Source organism: Takifugu flavidus, chromosome 7, assembly GCF_003711565.1.
Source record: "Takifugu flavidus isolate HTHZ2018 chromosome 7, ASM371156v2, whole genome shotgun sequence".
Taxonomy (NCBI): Eukaryota; Metazoa; Chordata; class Actinopteri; order Tetraodontiformes; family Tetraodontidae; genus Takifugu; species Takifugu flavidus.
In genome coordinates this window covers 9,008,372-9,026,940 of record NC_079526.1, presented here as the reverse complement: position 1 = coordinate 9,026,940, position 18,569 = coordinate 9,008,372, and the positions used below count along the sequence as shown (strand labels likewise).

At 50.9% G+C, this 18,569-nt stretch overlaps 1 protein-coding gene across 1 annotated transcript; it reads left to right on the top strand.

Annotated features, from left to right (window-relative positions):
• The first annotated feature begins 8,737 nt into the window (after window positions 1-8,737).
• Window positions 8,738-18,566, top strand: LOC130528502 (cortexin-1-like). The gene is made up of 2 exons (XM_057037964.1): window positions 8,738-9,146; window positions 16,499-18,566. Exon 2 carries the CDS (start codon window positions 17,255-17,257, stop codon window positions 17,633-17,635), a length of 381 nt encoding a protein of 126 aa, XP_056893944.1. The 5' UTR covers window positions 8,738-9,146; window positions 16,499-17,254; the 3' UTR covers window positions 17,636-18,566.
• The last annotated feature ends 3 nt before the right edge of the window (window positions 18,567-18,569 follow it).

Below are 18,569 nucleotides of genomic sequence, written 5' to 3'. Positions count from 1 at the left end.
CCTCCAAATAATGATTTACGTCAAATCAACCGTTGAGGCTCATTTCTGTGTGTTTGCTGCAAACAGGGATGCAGAGAACATTTAGTCAGCAAGAAAGTTAATTTCAACATCTATTTGTCCATCCTGGGATCCCGTAGAGACACAGAGCAACCTTCCTCCACCCACGGAGGAAAAAAGTAGTGCTAAGAACGTTTAATAAGTTGATTATATATTTTCAAACACCTCTGTTTGACTTCAACAGTCACCATAGTTCACACACTGCTTCCTAACTTTGTGAGGACATAATATAGGTCCTCAATATGTAGCCAAAGAAGATGCACATGGGTGGGTGGAAGGAATTCTGAAGGTCATTAAATGAAGAGGGGAGAGAAAATACTGTATATATGTGCAGCTGGAGGGAACTCTTACACACACACACACACATGCGCGCGTGCAGTGGCACTGGGTCAGGTCCCAGGGAAGTGGGGCGGAAGTGTCAGATGAATTTCCTCTCTTGACGGGTGAGCGCTGACGCGGCGCTGTGGCCCAGGATCCAGGTTGGCAGCTGTCGCAGCTCTGACGGACTGAGCGGCGAGAATCCCACAGAATAAAACAAGGTGCAATCAAAGGAAGGAGTTGAGCGGAAACTCCGAGTCGGGCGTTTTTATAAGCCGTGATGGCGATACGGTCAGAAGCTGCTGTGGCACCTCCGGAGCAGACCTTCATTTCCTGCTCATATCATGTTTCGGGCTCCTCGGTGTTCCTTGTTTTTTTCTTTTTCTCACACCTGGATCATTTCCTCTCTTCTCTGTCAGGTCTGATGCTCCATTAACCGTGGCGTCCTTGAGCCCTGAGGTGTCCAGGGTCCTGAGGGACGATTTTAGACCTTTTTTTACACTAATAATCTGTTTTACCAAAGCTGCCGTTGTAGACGAACGTGTCGTTCCCTTGATGTGAGATCCTGAAGGCATCACGAAGGCTGACGGCAACAGTCAGCTGAGTCCCCCGAGCTGCAGAGGAACAGCCAGTTCATGCCTCACAGGTCCTCAGACGGGCCTAATGCGACATGACATTGTTCTTACTCCTGAAGTGGAGCTGCTACTGCGTTTGGAGACCAAGGTCGAGGAAGTCTGCGCTCAGATGTGCATGTTGTTACCCAGCAAGTGTCCTGACATTCTGTTGTAAACCGGACCGAGAACAGTTCTATTCACCAAGACCGAAGAGAACAGAGACGGTTCCAGGAAAGAGGGATTAGGCAGGACACTCAGTACGTGTGTGTGTGTGTTCATGTGTGTGTGTGTGTGTGTGTGTGTGTGTGTGTGTGTGAACATCTCCCTGCTAAAGACCAAGAAGGATTCAGAAGAGAGTTTCTATGCCAACATCTGGCGCAGAAATATGATGTTTACCTACCTTTATCTTCCATTCAGATCATCAGATTACCCCCTCGTGTGATTGTAATCGGATTACAAACTCACTTTAAGTGTTTATTCTTCTCTCTTCTGGTCCTCAAACCACAGCAGAAGTGTCCGTCTGAGGTGGAGGGCGCCATTTTGGACCGATGATCCAAATGAAACGGGATCACCTGTCAGTCAGGGAGGAGGAAGCAGCAGGATGAATTCCAAAGGACCCTTTTCAGCTCCCAAAGACCCCCCCCCCCCCCATCCATCCATCCATGCATCCATTTTCCAACTGCTTTTCTCATATGGGCTCATGGAGGAGCTGGAACACCCATTCACATCCACTACAGGCAGTTCAAATTAGCCAGTACATCTAAACCCCACGACTGTGGGAGGAAGCTGGAGAGGAGCCACACAGACATGGGGAGAACATGCAAACAGCCTCTGGCCCCCAGGGGGTTCAAACCTCCATCCTGTGAGGCCGTAGCGCTCCTCCGGCCTTCCACACGTCGAAGCCATCGGGGCTGTTTTCACTTAAACCCGCAGGTTTAGCTCCGAGGACGGCTCAATAACAGCGTCTCCGCTCGAGGGCATTGCATTAAAATAAGAGTCTTCCTCTAAAGGCTATCCTGCTCATCTTCTCATATAGCCGCCCCTTATTGCAACTCCTACAGCATTCAAGATCCAATATTGAGGAGCTTTGTGCCTTCCTATGAAAGTCAGTAGCCAATAAACCTTATCGCATTTTCTTAAGATAGCGCAGATCAAACAGGGAGCGGAGCCGCCGACACGCGAAATCACTTTAATAAAAATAAGGGAGGGGAGAGAAAAACAGGAGGCAGAGTCAGAGGACTGACACAGGATCAGATTAGCATTGTAAATGAGCAGCGAGGAGAGTGGCGGCTCTACGGAAGGTCAGGCGCATCCCTGGCCGTTTGGCTCTAACCGCTCCCCCCGTCTCACCCGACCACGCCGAGCCGGGGAGGACGCCTCGGGCCTGAGATTACAGGTGGTGGGGGTGGTGGGGGTGGTGGGGGCGGTGCGGGTGGTGAGGGCGGTGGGGGCGGTGGGGGTGGTGGGGGTGGTGGGGGTGGTGGGGCGGCCGTAGCGGTGCAGCTGATGAACCCTCCCGACGCTCGCCTACGCTCTTCCGCCGGATCCACGCCAGTTTGATTTAATAACCTCTCGGTTTGTTTTGCAAGTGTTTGAAAAAGAGCTGATGCTGCCTTCAGGCGCCAGAGTTCTGCGAATCTTGAACGTAGCCTCGCTCATGCTCATTTTTGCTCCGCGTGATGTTTCTTTGTCTGGTCATTGGCTGCCCGAGTTCTCAGGCTTTAGCCACTTTCCAACTCTTTCAATCGCATTACGCCCCCCCTCACCTTTCTGTTTCTAAATCTAATCCCCGCCGAACACCATCAGCAACCCCGCCCTAATTCCAGGGATCCGATTCTTCACCAGATCGTCCGTTCTGCTGAGAGGAGAGAAAACAACGGGAGCAAATGCTGTTTCTATTGATCAGCCGCTGCCTCCGTCCCCCCATCATCTGGCCTGGTTCAGGGCTCGGGTATGCCGTCCGACCCCCGCGCTCGCATTAGCCCTCGCGCGGAGAGCTTCAGTCGATGGGAAGAGGGAAGCGCGGCTATAAATAAAGGCCGCTCCCCTACGCAGATGCACACAGATGGGTGATTTGTCTGGAGGAGCGTCAAGCAGGGCCATTAACCGCCGGCCCACGCATCGCAGATGGCGGAGAATGGCTTTTACATCAGCGGCGTCGCGTAAAAGACGGCGGCGGCCGCGGACAGATCAACAAGCAGAGGCGGGAGACACGCTAGCGGCACCCGATAGCGAGAATAACTTCTGCCAAACATGACTCATGCTACATGTTTCTCTCACGCTTCCTGCCTCTCTCGGCCCCGCGGCCAGACAGAGCGTCTCACCTCCACTGACAGCTAATCGCTAGGTCTAAATCAGAACGCCGCTGAGGCCAGCGTCAGCGGGCTGCAGGTGCCGCGCCGCTGACGCATCCGCTGACCCCGCTAGCCCCTCACGGCCTATCAATAACCGCCATGACGATGTTAACGCGATCGGACTGTCGACAGGCTGGAAAGAGGAAGTTAGCGCGCATGCGTCTGTATGACTGAGGTCAGAGGTCAGGCCAGGACGCCAGGAGGCGAGGCTGTTTACGGCAGCGGCGTCTGCGCGTGCTAGCGCGCCTGTTCGTGGGTGCGCACGCGCGCGTGAGGCTGGTTTGCTCTTTTCTTTCCATTACGGTGACAGCAGACGAGGCCGTGAATGAAGACTTCAGTCGTCTCATCAATAATTATCAAGGTCAGGGTCAGAGCCAGAGGCAGAGATTTATTACCGCAGGCAGAAGCGGCGAAGACGAGAAAAGCGATACCGTCCGAACGAATGTTCGCCGCTTCACTCTCAGTGGAACCAGTCAGCTTCGTCATGCCGAAACGGTTTTTTCTGTGCCGCCGATCGCACTGTTTCCTTGTAATCCCCTGTCAAATGACTCCGGTTGACACAGTTAATCCACTACTGCTCTCCAGAGGTTCCTCCGCTGCCTAATCGTGCTTCAAAGAATAATTGCAGTCATTTTACAGCGACGCATGAGTGGTGTTTGAAAATATGAGTTCATATTTTGTCCCTGCAGACTCACATGTCCCAGTGATCCTCTGCACTCTCATTTTGCTGGAGGGAAGGACTCTGCGAGGTCCGCTGACTGTGCGAGGAGGGGGCCCGCTGGGGCTCACAGAGGCTGCAAACTCTAAACCTCAGTCTGAGAATCAAACCAAGGGTCAAAACATTACTGGGAAAAGTCTAAAGTAACTAATTACTGCTGCCGCAAAATGAAATTAGCCCATAAAGTTGGACGTGGGTTTGACATGCTAGGAAATTAGCTTCACAGGTCCACGGGTTGGAAAACTCTTTGTTACTTTGATTCTTTTAATTGAAGAAAGATCAAAGGACTGTTATTGTTAAATTGACAATTGACAATTGACAATTTCCACCATAAAAAACACAACCTTAAACCTTCTTAAACAGCTGCTATACAGCCAAATTTAATAACACAGAGCTACATTTTAATAGCAGCCTTCCGCCAACAATGGAGACAGGATGAAGCCAGTGTTTGTTTATTTAATATTTACTGACATAAAAACATTAAAAAACATCCATCAACCTGGGAGGAGCTGTCAGCAGACACCTTATTCTAAGCTAGCATCACTTCCTGGCGCATCGCTCATTGACCAGATTTGCTATTCATTGCTAGAAATCAGCTGATAATGGAACAATTGCGATCGTATCCGCTTGAATTCATCTTCTTCACTGTCGTCTTCACCAACACCTGCGCTCATGCATCATTCGTTCATATCCACCCATCCATCTACCCTCACAGAGGCCCAGCGTCGCTGCAGAAATGTTGACTGTAGAGCAGCTCGCAGCTCTTAGGCCTCACCGTCGCATGATGGATGAGTCTTATTCCTCTGTAACGCATATTAAAGTCAGATCACATGATTTATAGCGGCCGGAAGACAATAGCAAAGGTGGAAGGGAAGTGGAGGGGGGGAGAGGTGAGGAAGTGAGGAGGAGAACTTTTGATAAAATATGTAAAAAGAGGAAATTAATCCTCAGACCAAATTATAAAAAGAGAGCAGGGGCTGATTTGAATATTTAATGAGGGTGCGTCAGGTCTGAGGATGGTGTTTGGTAGAATGGTTCCCCAACACACACTGCTGCGTACGTGGAGCCCTTCCCTGAAGGGAACATTCAGGTTTTCCCCATCAGCCGGACCGAGCCGATGGATCGTTCACGAAGTTTAACGTCTCTGATGAATGAAAAAGTTAGTTTTCCAAGCAGGATTTTTCATCCTAATGGTATGTAACAGCCAGAAGCACATTTGTCAGCTGTGCAATTAGCATATATGCTAACGAGAGTTTGCGTGGTCATTCCTGCTCACGTCCTCCGTGGAAACATATTCTTGGAAAATTCCATTTTCATTAGTTAGCTGTCGTCACTGACTCCAGACCAGTAATTGCTTTTTTTTTTTTGCTGATGTTGGTATTAATGTGATGAGTGGAGCGAATATTCTTGGATGTCCAGTCCTACGCCTCAGCGGCGAGCTGGGCCAAACGAAGCCACTCAGCGAGGTGGGGGGGGGGGGGGGGGGGGGTTACCCCCGGTGACAGATTTACCGTCAGTAGGATGAAGGGCGACAGGTATGATGGGCTTGATCCTCAGCCCGTCACTGTCATCACAGGTCGGGGTGGGATTGATTTATCCACCCTGACGTCCAAGTGGAGGAGTTAAGTGTTAAACAAGCCACATTGACTCTGACTGTAACCTGATTAAATACACTGATGTCAGGTTGTGTGAGTGTCTGCGCGCGCGTGTGTGTGTGTGTGTGTGTGTGTGTGTGTGTGTGTGTGTGACATTTAGCCAGAAATGCAAATGATACCTTTAAGAATGATGCATTAGATCCGGCATGGCTGGCTGCCGTCCTGCCACGGATTATCCCTCATTTGTCATTAACAGATTCATTATATATGTCATTAATTTACAGAACGGGCCGGTCGCCCCGAACGTAGCTTCAGATGCTAATCGTGTGGAGCGGGTTCCGAACGGCTCCGCTAGCTCCATCAGACTCTGAGCCTCCTCGCGTTTTAATTGAATCCCCCACCCCCCCATCGTCCCTCTCATGCTCTGGGGAGGAAAACGACCCCCATGAGATGATTTTTGGCATCCAGCAGTGGCGAGGGCCGCCGGCTCCCGCTGCGAGGTCGGGACGAGGGGTTTCACGCCTCTCTCTCGAAGCGACGTCAAGTCTCGGCATAAATCTCCCCTCCCTCGCAGTGTTCTCGCTCCTGTTTACTACTGCTGCATAATTAAAGCTTTTATGAATAAATAAGACCATCAACTTAAAGCTCGCCCACGTCTGCCTGGAGGAAATGACCCGCAAAAGAGGTCAGAGGTCAAGGTAATATCTGTTCCAAATCCCTTTTCCTCCCTGCCATTACACTGAGGTATCGATCGCTTAAAATGGAATTTCCATCTATTTTTATCCATCAATCTGCTCACAGGTCCCCCCCCAGCGCCACCTAGTGGTGCCGTTTAACGCCCTTTTGATACAACAGATGATTTTGGAAATTGCAATGGATTCTGGTTCTGGCTGCAGGTTTGTGGACCTTCTGGACTCCTTGGACAAAAGCCAAACCTGGATCCCATTGATGCTGCGGTGCGTTTATGTGTCGTTTTCGTGGTTATTTTTAGCAACAAGGTTGGTTCATACTGGGCCACAAGCTCTGATTAGACCCTGGAGCTTCCAGAACGGAGCAATTACACAAGAATAGAATATTAAATGATCCGTGAAGTTTGGATCTGAGTAGGAGCTGGGGACGGGGACTGAAGGGTGAAGGTGTGTGTGTATGAGCGTGTTAACAGATGTGTGTGATCCCGGGACCATCCAGGTGAACTTGTTGAATGAAATGATGAATGTGGCTCCACCACAGCAGAACCCGCTAGAGAGACATGACCCGGGCCGTCAGCAGAGGACACACACACACACACACACACACACACACACACACAACACACACACACACACACACACACTTCTGCGTTTGCTGGACCAAATAAGCTCAGCGAGTGTAAACTGGTTGGAGCTTGTGTGCAGTGTGGAGAAAGTGCCGAGCCAGCGCTCCGTTTCTGCTGCTGAAACATGTATTTTCATGCACGTTCTCCTCCAGAAGCTCGCTGAGAGCAGCTGGGGGTGCTTAGCTCTCTCCTGTCCCCCCATTCTCTCTCTATCCCTCTCACCCCTGGAGAGCGAGCTCTGAAGGTCACTGCCTACCATCACCCTCCCCTGTCCCAGGGGTGCGGCTGACTTTCAGACACCCCGTTCTCTTCAGATGTTCCTCTGGGTTCTTGTCCAACACGGGAGGGATTACAGGCCCGGGGGAGACCCGGCCTGGAGGTGAACGTCACACTTGCATCAACGTCCAACAAAAGGTTCCAAACCGCTCGTGAGCGCAGAAACCAGCGACATTTGTGCAAAGAGACAGAAAGAAAAACAATCTGACCTGCGCGTTTAATCACACGGGATATTCGGGGAGAACCAAGTGGCGTCGGTCCAGACATGTGGCAGCTCAGAAGGTTAATGAGGCGCTTGTTTGCTCAGAGGAACGAGGCAACAATGCTCTTTACTGAAGAGGGGCCGTCCCCCGCCTGAGGGAGCGCCGTAATGATACCCCTCAGATCTCATTATCAGCCTTATTGATTGGCAAAGGCCACCTGCCCCCTCATCCACACCACACACACACACACACACGCACACACGCGCACACACACACACACACAGGTTTTCATTCAAATGCACTACTGTTATGCAACTACAGTCACAAACAGTTTTCCATTTACAGCCTCCTACACATGCTCTAATATTCCTTTCAAACTGATGTTCCATCTGTACTCACACACGCACACGCACGCACACGCGCACTGACACACACACAGCGCAGCAACCACTTTGCTGCAAGAGAATATTGCTTAAAATAAAAGGAGCAGGGAGGTAAGAGATGCGCGTCCACCTGAGCCGTCAACGCCGGTCTGACACACGCCGGGGGGGGGGGGGGGGACCACCCTGACCCGGGGACTTCAGGTACGCCGTGCAGCACCAGAACTTTGGCCGCGTGCGGGAGAAACCAGGCCCAAAGTCAGCCTGTCGTGTTTGAATCCAGGTCGGGAATATTCCCTCATCTATTATGGATGCGAGTCTCTGCGGGCTAATGTATGAACCGGTTCCGATCCACACTACTGGGAGCACTGGTGGGGGGAGCAGCAGGTGGTGCAGATGGCACAGATGCTGCTGCTTCTCCCACGCCGCCGACGTACGGAGCTGAGGAGCTGAGAGGAGGATGGAGCCGATAGAAGTAATTAAAGATGGAAACGGGGAGAAAAGAAAGTAAATCTGGGTAAATCTGGGTTTCTAATCGAACAATCACGTAATTGTTCATGAATATAAATAAATAAATGCTGAGACTACACAAAACGGCGCTGCAACATCACCTGATCCCTCCCCACCGCTAAATGTGCAAATGAGGGGCAAAGAGCAGCCTTCTTACTGGAAATCTAAGTAAAATGTGTTTCCATAGAAAATTCTGCAGCTCTGATTTGTTGCGGTTTTGATTCGTCTGCTGGATCGGGACGGGAGCTCCTCCACAGAGGAGGTTCTGGAGGAGGACGTGATCCAAGTGGACGCTTTTAAGAGCAGGACGGGAGCTGGAGGACTGACAGAAAGAAAAAGGGTGGAGTCATATTAACCTTGAAAGTGGTTCTGCGCGCAACAGACGCACACAAATCTGAAAAGCCCCGTCTGATTCACGAGCTCTCGCACATGCGCCGCGAGGAGATTAATAAAAAAGAGTACAGAGTGAAAATTATTACTTTTTTTTTAAAGACCCGTTTAAAAAGAACTTTGCCAAGAACGTAATTCAGCCTGAGTGTTCTGTGTTGGAGCAGCATCGCAGCTGTTTTCAGATGTTCTGCGCTTCTGCCTTGTTGTGCAGGGGCGCGTCCCCGTGATTGGCTGCGCAGCCCCGGGGCAGGAGGCGGTGGGTGGGGAGCTTTAAGAGCCTCTGCCGCTCCTCGTCGTGTCTCCCAGCACAGCGACCAGGAGGAGCTGGTGGAGGCGGAGGATGACGATGAGGAGGAGGAAGAGCGCGTCACAAAGTTTGATCCAGCAGCGAGCCCGGCAGCAGGACGCCTGATCAGGTTTGTGCCGCGATCGGTGCCGCATTTCGATAAAAGAAGGAAATCGCACTTTTCGGACAGTCAGCGGGGACGCAGCAGATCCCGACAAATCAGTTCCGCTCGGTTTCTGTTCAAATCGCGACGCCAAACCCGGCGAGCAGCACCGCGGGGGTCCAGCGCTGCGCTGCCGCGGACGCCGCGTCGCCTCCGCCGCGGGCGCGTCGCCTGGCAAACTTTTCTCTGCAGACGTTGATTCAGTTCCGGATCTGAAGCAGCAGCCAGGACTTCAGACAAGCGTCACCTCAGCGCAAATATGGAGGCGAGAGCGGCTGCCTGGAGAGCCCGTTGGCCTTTAACCTGACTCATTTCCATAGATCTATTGGTCAGCATCAGATGAATGTACTGATTCCACAGATGTGTAGCCCTCCGCTTCGTTTCTTTGATTCCAGAACACACTCTGGATCGAGTGATCAGGTTGTGTGTACCAGAACAGTTCCACGGGTCAAACACACGTGTGTGCGTCCTGAGCGGCTGACAACTGGATCCACTTTGGTGTGATAATTAAATTTGATAATTAAATTTGTGCTCTTGTCAGCTCACCTGGCGACATGGCCGCGTCTCCCGTGCTGCGTTCAGGGGCTTCCCGTGATTTCCGTGTTTTTCTTTGCGTTTCAAACTGTCTCACAGCATAAATTAGAGCTGGAATGTTGGAGTCGAGGGCATGACCCGTTGATGACGTCCAGCATGTTTGAAGATGTTGAGGAGCAGAAACCAAGAGGCGAGCATGGAAAGGGCACCCCGCACAGGAAGTACGGCGTTCCACGGGGCCCGCTGGCGGGTCTGGCTCCGCGCCGCACTCCCGCCACTCGGCGTTATCAGTTCTGATTTCTTTCATCACTCCGCCTCTTCGCTTCGCTGCGTCGCTCAGGAGGGCCACTGAGGGGGGAGGTAAAGCTGCAGCGGTTAGCCCCGGAAAAGACTTTTTCGCCCATAGAAGAAGAAATCGCCCTGCATGTTCCTGACACTTTGCCGCGCCGCCCCTGAAATAATAGCCAAGTCACACCGAGGGGATCCAATTTAAGCGATGAGCCTGCGCGAGGTCGTAAACATCCAATTTCTGGCGGTGTAAGGAGCCGGCGGGTTGCCGTGGCGAGATGACGGCGGGGAGGAGACGCGGCTGAGACCTGCCAGGCCTTCAGCCTTAACAAGCGGGGGTGAGGGGATCCACCAAGACGCAACTAGGTTGGCTTCCTTTTGAAGATGGGCTGTAGAATATTCATCGGCCCTATAATCTATACCCCTTTGATAACTGACTCAGGACGGGGGGGATTTATTTTCCCTGCTGCAGCTCGGCTCGGGGCCCCCGGGACCCCGTGGAGGCTCGTCTGTTAACTCCCCTGCGCCCGTTGTTCAGGAATCTGCAGATGGTTTCACCTTTTTCCTCTGATGTCTTCAGCTTTTCCACCTTTCAGGTCAGGAAGGATTGACAGGGCCCCTCCATCCAGCCCCCCCCACGCTTCCCCACCTTCATGTGGGTAATCGGATCAGCTGAACAGGCCAGATCTGCTTTTGTGATGACTCTTCTTCGGAGTTTAATATGTGCTTAAGACTCGTTCCGACGGCTTTAACCCGGGTCCAGATCGAATCGCAGCGGCGATCGTTTTAATTTCGCTGAATCAGCACTTTTTGTTTCATTGAGTGTGAGTCTTCTCCTACTTTCAACTTCTGGCACCAATAATCCATACAATTATTAATATTGACCCATTTTTAATGGAATAAAAATCCCCGTGGATCCCTGCCTCCGTCATGCTGCCGTCTCAGCTCTACCCATGACCTCAGCTGGGGCTTGACCTCTTGTGGCGTTTCCCTCCGTGTTGTCGCTCTTCTCATACATCATCAACCTCTACGCAAGCAAGTTCTCAGGTTTCTCCAGGATTCTTGGAAGCGTGCTTGCTCCGCCCATTTATTTTTTCAGGGGTTCCTCACATGTGACATAGCTAGGTATCCCACAATGCATTTCATCTCAGCCGTTTCTTCTCAGACCATCCTGAAAACAGCAATAAGCTGACTAATAAGTTGGACTGTATGACGGATTTTGCCTCCTCTCGCTCTGATTCAACAAGGCCAAACAGCCAATCAGAGTGACTGGTGCTGACATGTGACGGGTTCTCTGGGCTTAACCACCCCGACGTGTCAGAACCAGAGTCCCAGGGGAGGCGAAGGTGCTCGCTTTCTACGGATGGTAATTTTCACATCTGTCTTCTCGTCAGACCGGGTTGGCAGGGCGTGCGCTCCCCGCCGTGCTCCGCGGTGCATGAAAACAAACGTTCCCGGAGCGCCTACAAGGTCGGAAACATGATTCCAGTCAGTGAGGGAGGGTCCGACCCGGCGTTGACGGACGGGGATTGTTGGAAATCCTCCTGCTCCTGGTGTTTGCACTCATTTCCTTCCGCTCCCTCCCTGCTTCCCTCCGACTCCGCCACCTCGGGGTGGACCCAGTGTGATGGGGTGATATTTGGCCTCGGCCTCCCCGCGGACTCGATGGGAGTGAAGCGCTGTCGTCGGTGCTGGCATCTCTGCACTGCCCCCCCACCACAGATCTAATCCCATCTCTTTTTCCCCCTTCCCTTCCTCCTTCCACCGAGCTCCCCAGGTGGCCGCGGTCCTTGCCTCCATCCGGGGCCTCCGCTGCTCCTCGTACCGTGCCTGAGACACGTCCTCTGAGCCCCAGGGGGCCACGACGGTGGCGGCGGGTTTCTTTCAGATCCGCCATTTCAGCATTTCTTTTTGCCGTCGTGGATTAATCATTCGCGCGAGACTCCGTCCAAACTTTCGGACTCGGTCATCAACATGGCTGCCCACCCACACATGACCCCCCCCCCCCCCACCTCTGCTGGACCAGCAGCACTCTGTCCCCGTCACGCTTTCCTACCTGAAATATGGGCAGGATGACGTTGGGTACGATGGGACTGGCGTTCATTCATCATGAACGGTGAGACGGGGAGGCTGCTGGAGGAGACTCTAAATGGGAATCGGGGGGGGGGGGGGGGGGGAATTGATGGAAATGATGGTCAGATTAGACTGAAATGGGAGATCGGCTGGTTTTGAACCTGCCCCAAGATATCCTAAAACAGTTGGCACACAGGTATATTTTAGCAGGTTAATCCCAGGACCTGAGTTACTTCAGGTAAAAGATTGTCTTTTTCCATCCGATTTTTTTTTTTTTTAATTAATTATTTTTTTGTACTCGAACGTCCCATCAACGCTTCCTGGTGCCAGTGGAATTGTGGGTTTTGGAGTCGTTTTCCGCAGCAAATGTGCTGATCGTATTAACATTTTCAATCAAATGACTCATTCTGAATCGATCTTGTTCATTTTGACCCGTCAATGAAAACATTTATTTCTTAAACGACTGTAATCGTCCTTGATATTACTTCAACTTGCAGTTTAAGGTGTTATTGGTGACTGACTGTAAACTTAATTTGTAGTTTACAAGCTGTCTTGATGTGATTGAAATGAACCGTCTCGTTCACTCTGTAGTGGATCACCTCTGTTTTTTATCTGAGATCTTTGACTGTTACCTCAACCCTGCCAAAGAGGCCCAACAGCCCAACTTAATGTTCCCAGGAATCTCCGGTTTGTTCTGGTCCTGCTTCCATCACGCAGCACCATCGTATGGCGCCCCCACAGGTCGTTGTTGTACTTGCATATGAAGATCGTGTCTGTCGCTGCTGCTCTGCACAGCGATATTCTGCAGCATCTTTCCGTTCCCAATCATATCATAATTGTGTGTCCCCGGGCCCCTCCACAGAGACAGAACAGCCCTGCTCAGAGCGTTTCCGTGGTGATAGTCAGACACGGCGGCGCAGGAAACCCAGAGACGGGAGAGAGCCTGAAGACCGAGGGCAGCTCCATCAAGCTGCACGACCTCTCTGCTAAATCAGTTCTAGCGTTTAGCTGAAGAAGAGCGCCTCTAATAACACCCACCTCCAACTGTGGACACTTTGAATATTGACGCCGTAGCGACCTTGAAAAAGTCTTAATGTGCTGATAGAGAAAATGGAGTCTGTGCTCACCGGGGCTGGTGATAAAGTGATAGATTGGTGCAGCTCGGAGAACCACAGAGGCCTTGTTTTGTTCCCCCTTTGCTCCTCCATCTGTGTACAGCTTCATCAGTCTTTCGCTCGGCGTCTCCGTCTCTTTCACTGCTGCCGCCTCGCCACAGATGGTCCCGGGACCTGATGGGAACAGTTATATTCTCCCTGTCGAGTGTGTCCTCACATCTGCCTTAAAAGAAATAAACACCTTCCTGCATCGACGCAAATGTGCACAAACGGATTTTTACCGATATGTCATCTGTCAGGAGCCTTAGGAACAAACATGGCAACAGCTTCACCATCTGTGTGGGTGCGGTAACGGTCGTTAGCAGAAGGACTTGGGCTCTAATCCTGGCATTGCCCTTTTCTTGGTGGAGTTTGAGCTCTCTGGTTAGCTTTCCTATCTGGTTAGCTGTGCTCAGGTTAGCATGGAGAGTTACTAGTTAGTTAACAGAAGGAACAAGTATTCAGGGTCCTAGCTGCTGCACTAATTGAAGTTATTGTGTAATTGATGGTTAGCTCACCTCTGGTCCAAACACCCGTAGGAAGGTTTTCCTTCAGGGAATTTGAGCGTCCTCCTCTGGAAGGTTACTGTTGAAAAGGTGGTCGAAGCCACGCGCGTTAAACCGAGTTGCTATCGGCTCGATCGTTGGCCGCTCGCAGCTCAAGGTCACCTGGTCCCTGTCGTCCTCATTAGCCGCAGAAAGTCGGGAGGTGGCAGCTCTCGTCGGTGACGAATGAGGCCCAAAGAGCCGCCAATCGCCGCCAGAGGAAAATCAAAAGGCATCAACGGGGTTTGACGGATGGCGCCGATGTGTTCCCGCCTCCACCGCGTCCGCGTGTGTTTGCACAGTGCCCGTTTACGTTTTCTTCAAGCCTCCTTTATCTTTATAAGCATTAAATTGGAAAGGGTTAATTCAATTCCCCGCAGACGGAGGCTGAGACGCTCGCCGTCTCTTTTGCTCCACCTGCCCCGGCGCTCTCTTCCTTTTTTGTTGTTCCTAAAGTCATTACTTTTCCACTAAAGCGGCTCCGCTTAGGCTATAAATAACCACAAATTGTGGCCATGTTGAACCCTCAGAAGCTGATTTGGTAATCGGTGCATGTTTAACGACCATCCTCGCTGATCTATTGGGTTTTATTAATTGTTTGAGGTCAAAAGGAAAGAGAGTGTCTCTAACATATTTAATATCCCTTTTATCCAAATACGAGTGAAGATTTGACTAATTAATTCTGGGTTCTGGGAGAGTCGAGCATTTAATCCTCCAGTTTTGAGGAGGATTTAGACAAACCTGAAATGATTTACATTTTTCTGTGATTTTCTGATGTAAAGAGCGCACGTGTGAGCAGAACTACAGTTAAAATAAAAAGCTTATCGGGCACCTGCTTGGCTCTCATGATCATACTGTCGAATCAGTGCACGGTGGTCGAATCAGTGCACGGTGTTGGTTTGGTTGAGGATGATGGTGGACAGAGATCTAACAAGGAATTTTTTAAAAAGCTGAGCTATCGCGTCTGTCCTCTGCAGCATCCTGTGTCATTTACACACACCACACACACACACACACACACACACACTGTTTTCATTTCTTTCCATTTTATCTGTGTTTACAGTATATTTGACAGTGCTGACTCCAGCTCAGTGTGAAGGCTTAAATCAATAAAGAGTGTGTGTGTGTGTGTGTGTGTGTGTGTGTGTGTGTGTGTGTGTGTGTGTGTGTGTGTGTGTGTTCCTTCTCTCTCTTTATTAAAACCTCTCTCAGCTGATTTATGCCCTGTGCTCAATGACTTGGTGGAAGATAATGGAGACAAAGATGATGTTTGCATCCCCGTACGTGCACGTGTGGGTTTTGTCAACAATCTGCTTCGTCCCCCCCCCCCACCCATCCTGCCTTTTGTTCTGCTCGCTGGAGCCTTCATTGTCGTACGACAATATCAAATTATCCTGGATTTAGCAATTAGCAGGTATTACGATGACTTGCATGGACGGAGGACGTGATGGTGAAACAGTGATGCTACAGACTGTCGCTGACCTTGGAAACTCCTGTTCAAGTCTCCCTCCACCTATTTTTGGATATGGCAGCAACATGTGCTCTCTCCACACACACACACACACACACACACACACACACACACACACAGCGAGCTGGCAGGTCTGTTTGTACACACATTCATTCACAGTGTGAGTGCTGTTCCTGCTGCCAGCCCGAGTGTGATGCACCAACCACCCCAGAGATGCTGTCAGATGGAGCAGCAGATAGAAAAGGCTTTGGGGGGGGAGAGGGACGGCTGTGGGGGCACACGGTCAGGCAGAGGAAAGTCGCTCTACTTTGTGCCAGAAATCCTCCCGTTTCTCCTCTGTACCGCTGCCTGTCCAGCACCAGAACATCTGCTCCATTCGGCCGCTCTTTTTTTTTTTTTTTTTTTTTTTTTGAAAGGAAGGTAATTCCAGATCAAAGAGGAACAAAGGAGAAAAATAAAAGCATTTTTTTGTTTTTCTCTAGTGAAACACTAAAGACAACCAGTCATCCCATTCTTCCTCTGCTACACAGACCTGAAATTGAAGAGCACTTTCTATTCTTCCCACCTGTTTCCTGCCCTCTCTTGTTACCCGTCCTTTGTCTCCTGGAAGCGTCTCTCTCTTCGCCAGCCTCGCTCCGCACGTCAGTATCACGTTGTGCCTAAACAAATTACCCAGTGACCGCTCTAGACGTGAGGCCGAGCAGCTAAAAAGGGGTCCAGGCCAGCGCTTCTGCCCTGATCTGAAAGCGGACCCACCGTGGGAGATTTTGGATTATTGATGAGGCTCCGGAGCACCTTGTCCTCCCCCCCCAGCGCGTGAGTGGAGGACTGGACGCAGTCAACAAGTGAACAGACGACCGGGGGTCGCGCTGCGCTGACAAATGCCGACGTGAGGCCGTATCCGTGTTCACCATGGCAAATTCATTAGCGCTAATGTCGCTGTAATGACATCATAATCAGCTCGCTAATTGGATGTCATTGCAGGGGAGGCTGGTGCAACAACCCCCCCTCCCCCCCTCCCCCACACAGATGTCCACTGTCAGTGACGGCGTTGCTTATTGAGCAGAGGGTGGTAATAATCACATTACAGCCTGACACCGGGGCAGAATGACTCCATCGAGTCTCCGCGCTAGCGCTAATGGAAAAGGCGGGGACTCGTCTGCGCCCTGATGTCGTGTGTTTTCGGTCCTCATTACAGCTTTATTGGTGCCGTTTATGGAGAATTACCTCAGCGCTTCTCTCTTGCTCTTTCAGGTGCCGTCTGGTTGTGGTTTCATCCCAGAACATGTGATGACACCATGTCTGCCGAGTTCTGTAGGAGCAGCCCGTAACTGACCAGCCCGGGATCTCATCTCCTTTTAATTTGAAAGAGAAAAACAAACTTTGCTGCTCTTGTTTTTAACCTGCTGCTGTTCGATGCTCCCGAGGGCCGCAGCCCAATTATCCCAGCACGGAGAGCAAAAAACAAGGGTGTGTAATCGGGGCCATTGATCCATGAACTTTCTTCAGAGATTAGGCGAGCAGACACTCTTTTGACGCCTGTGTCTAACTCGCACACACACACACACACACGGAGGTCCAGACTCCTGGACAGAGCACCGACCTTGACCGTGACCGTGCATTTGCACCACCAGGAGGCTGTCATGTCGTGTCTGCCTCAGAGTAAGACAGGACCCAGATAAGTCCTCTGAAAGCGTTTCAGCCTGAGGGGCGGTCTCGCTAAAAAAAAAGAAAGAGGCTTCATTAAAAAGTAGTCCGCTGTAATTGAAAAGTGCCTGTCATTGTCGCTGACATTGTCACAGCGAATTAGCGGCGGGAGTTTCTGGGTCGTGTCGTGCTGACTAACCCAGTTCTGACTGAATCAGCAGGGGAAGATGTGTGTTCAGGTCCTGCTGTGACCAGAACAGGCATCCCGCTCTCATCCGGACGTTATTCAGCGTCAACTCACTAATTCAGCCGACAAAACGCCTCCGCCATAGAATTCTTGTAACGCTAGCTCCCGCTCTCCCCATGAACACCTTCCCGTCCCTTTCTGCACCCCCTCCTCATACACCAACCATCCAGTCAGTGTGTAAGCCCTGCGTCAGGGCCCCCTGGAGGATGAACGATGTGCCCACACTTGACTATGAGTTGCTGCTGTCACCTGTCGGCTCCTCCCTCCCTGGCGGCCCCGGCGGTGGCAGCAGCAGCCCGCCGCTGGCCTTGGTCGGGGTGGACAATGAGCAGCGCACAGCCTTGGCCTTCGTAGGCCTCCTCATGCTCTTCCTGGTCTTCCTGCTGGTCAGGTGCTTCAGGATCCTGCTGGACCCCTACAGCCGCATGCCTGCATCATCCTGGACTGACCACAAGGAGGGGCTGGAGAGGGGCCAGTTCGATTATGCACTAGTGTAGAGGAGAGACTGCACACGGTCCCGGTCTTCAAGTGACTGTACCAGTGCAGATCTTTGCCAATGAGCGGTAGCAGATGCTAATGTTTGCGCCTGTCTCTGTCACTACTTGTGTAGAGGTGTAAATATGAGGCTCTAGAGGATGTTTTGGGAAAAATGGCTCCTTGTGAGCCAAAAACACTCAGCCCAGCTCTGATTCCAGGACAGGACGATGAGCTGCACAGCTGCCTTAACCTGATTTACTGTACGTGTCAGACAGGCTACAGCATCACTGTAGGCTCGTTCTCTGGAGCTAGTTAGCATTAATTAAAAGTCCAGTCAGTACCGATGTTAAATGGAAGCGGTGAAGCAGAGGCCCCTTTAATCACCTCCTGTCCACTGTTTAGCCTTGACAAGTGTTAGCGGTGGCTACAAATCCTCTCTCTCTCTCGCTGTGACACTGATTGTCGGGCTTTTGAAACCTGTGTCTGGTTTGTGTATCTGTGTCTATACTAAGAAGCCATATTGAAACGATGTAATCTTTCATTACCGCCGTGTTTAGTCTTTGATCTCTTTGCTCTGCTTTAATCTGTCCACCAAATGTGGTGACGACGCAAACAATGACCTTTAGGCATCAGAAAAAACTGTATTTTTCTATTCTCGACTCGTTTGGGAGTCTCCGTTTGGCTATCCTTCTTTTCTCTTGTTGATCTTCAGACTGGATTTGTTTCTTTTTTAAAGTGTTCTTGCAGCCGCGTCTTAGAAGACAAAGCCGCTAGCCTTGCTTCATTTCTCTGCTTTTTGCAGTTGGCTAATTTTCTGACTGTGCTTTTTTGATACGTGGATAATAATTAAATAGAATAAAGCATCTGTTTCCTTTCTTCGTCTCTCTGTTGAATTCACAATCGCTGAGCTGTGCAAAAAGTCGAAAGGTGAATAAAATTATTACAACTGCATCA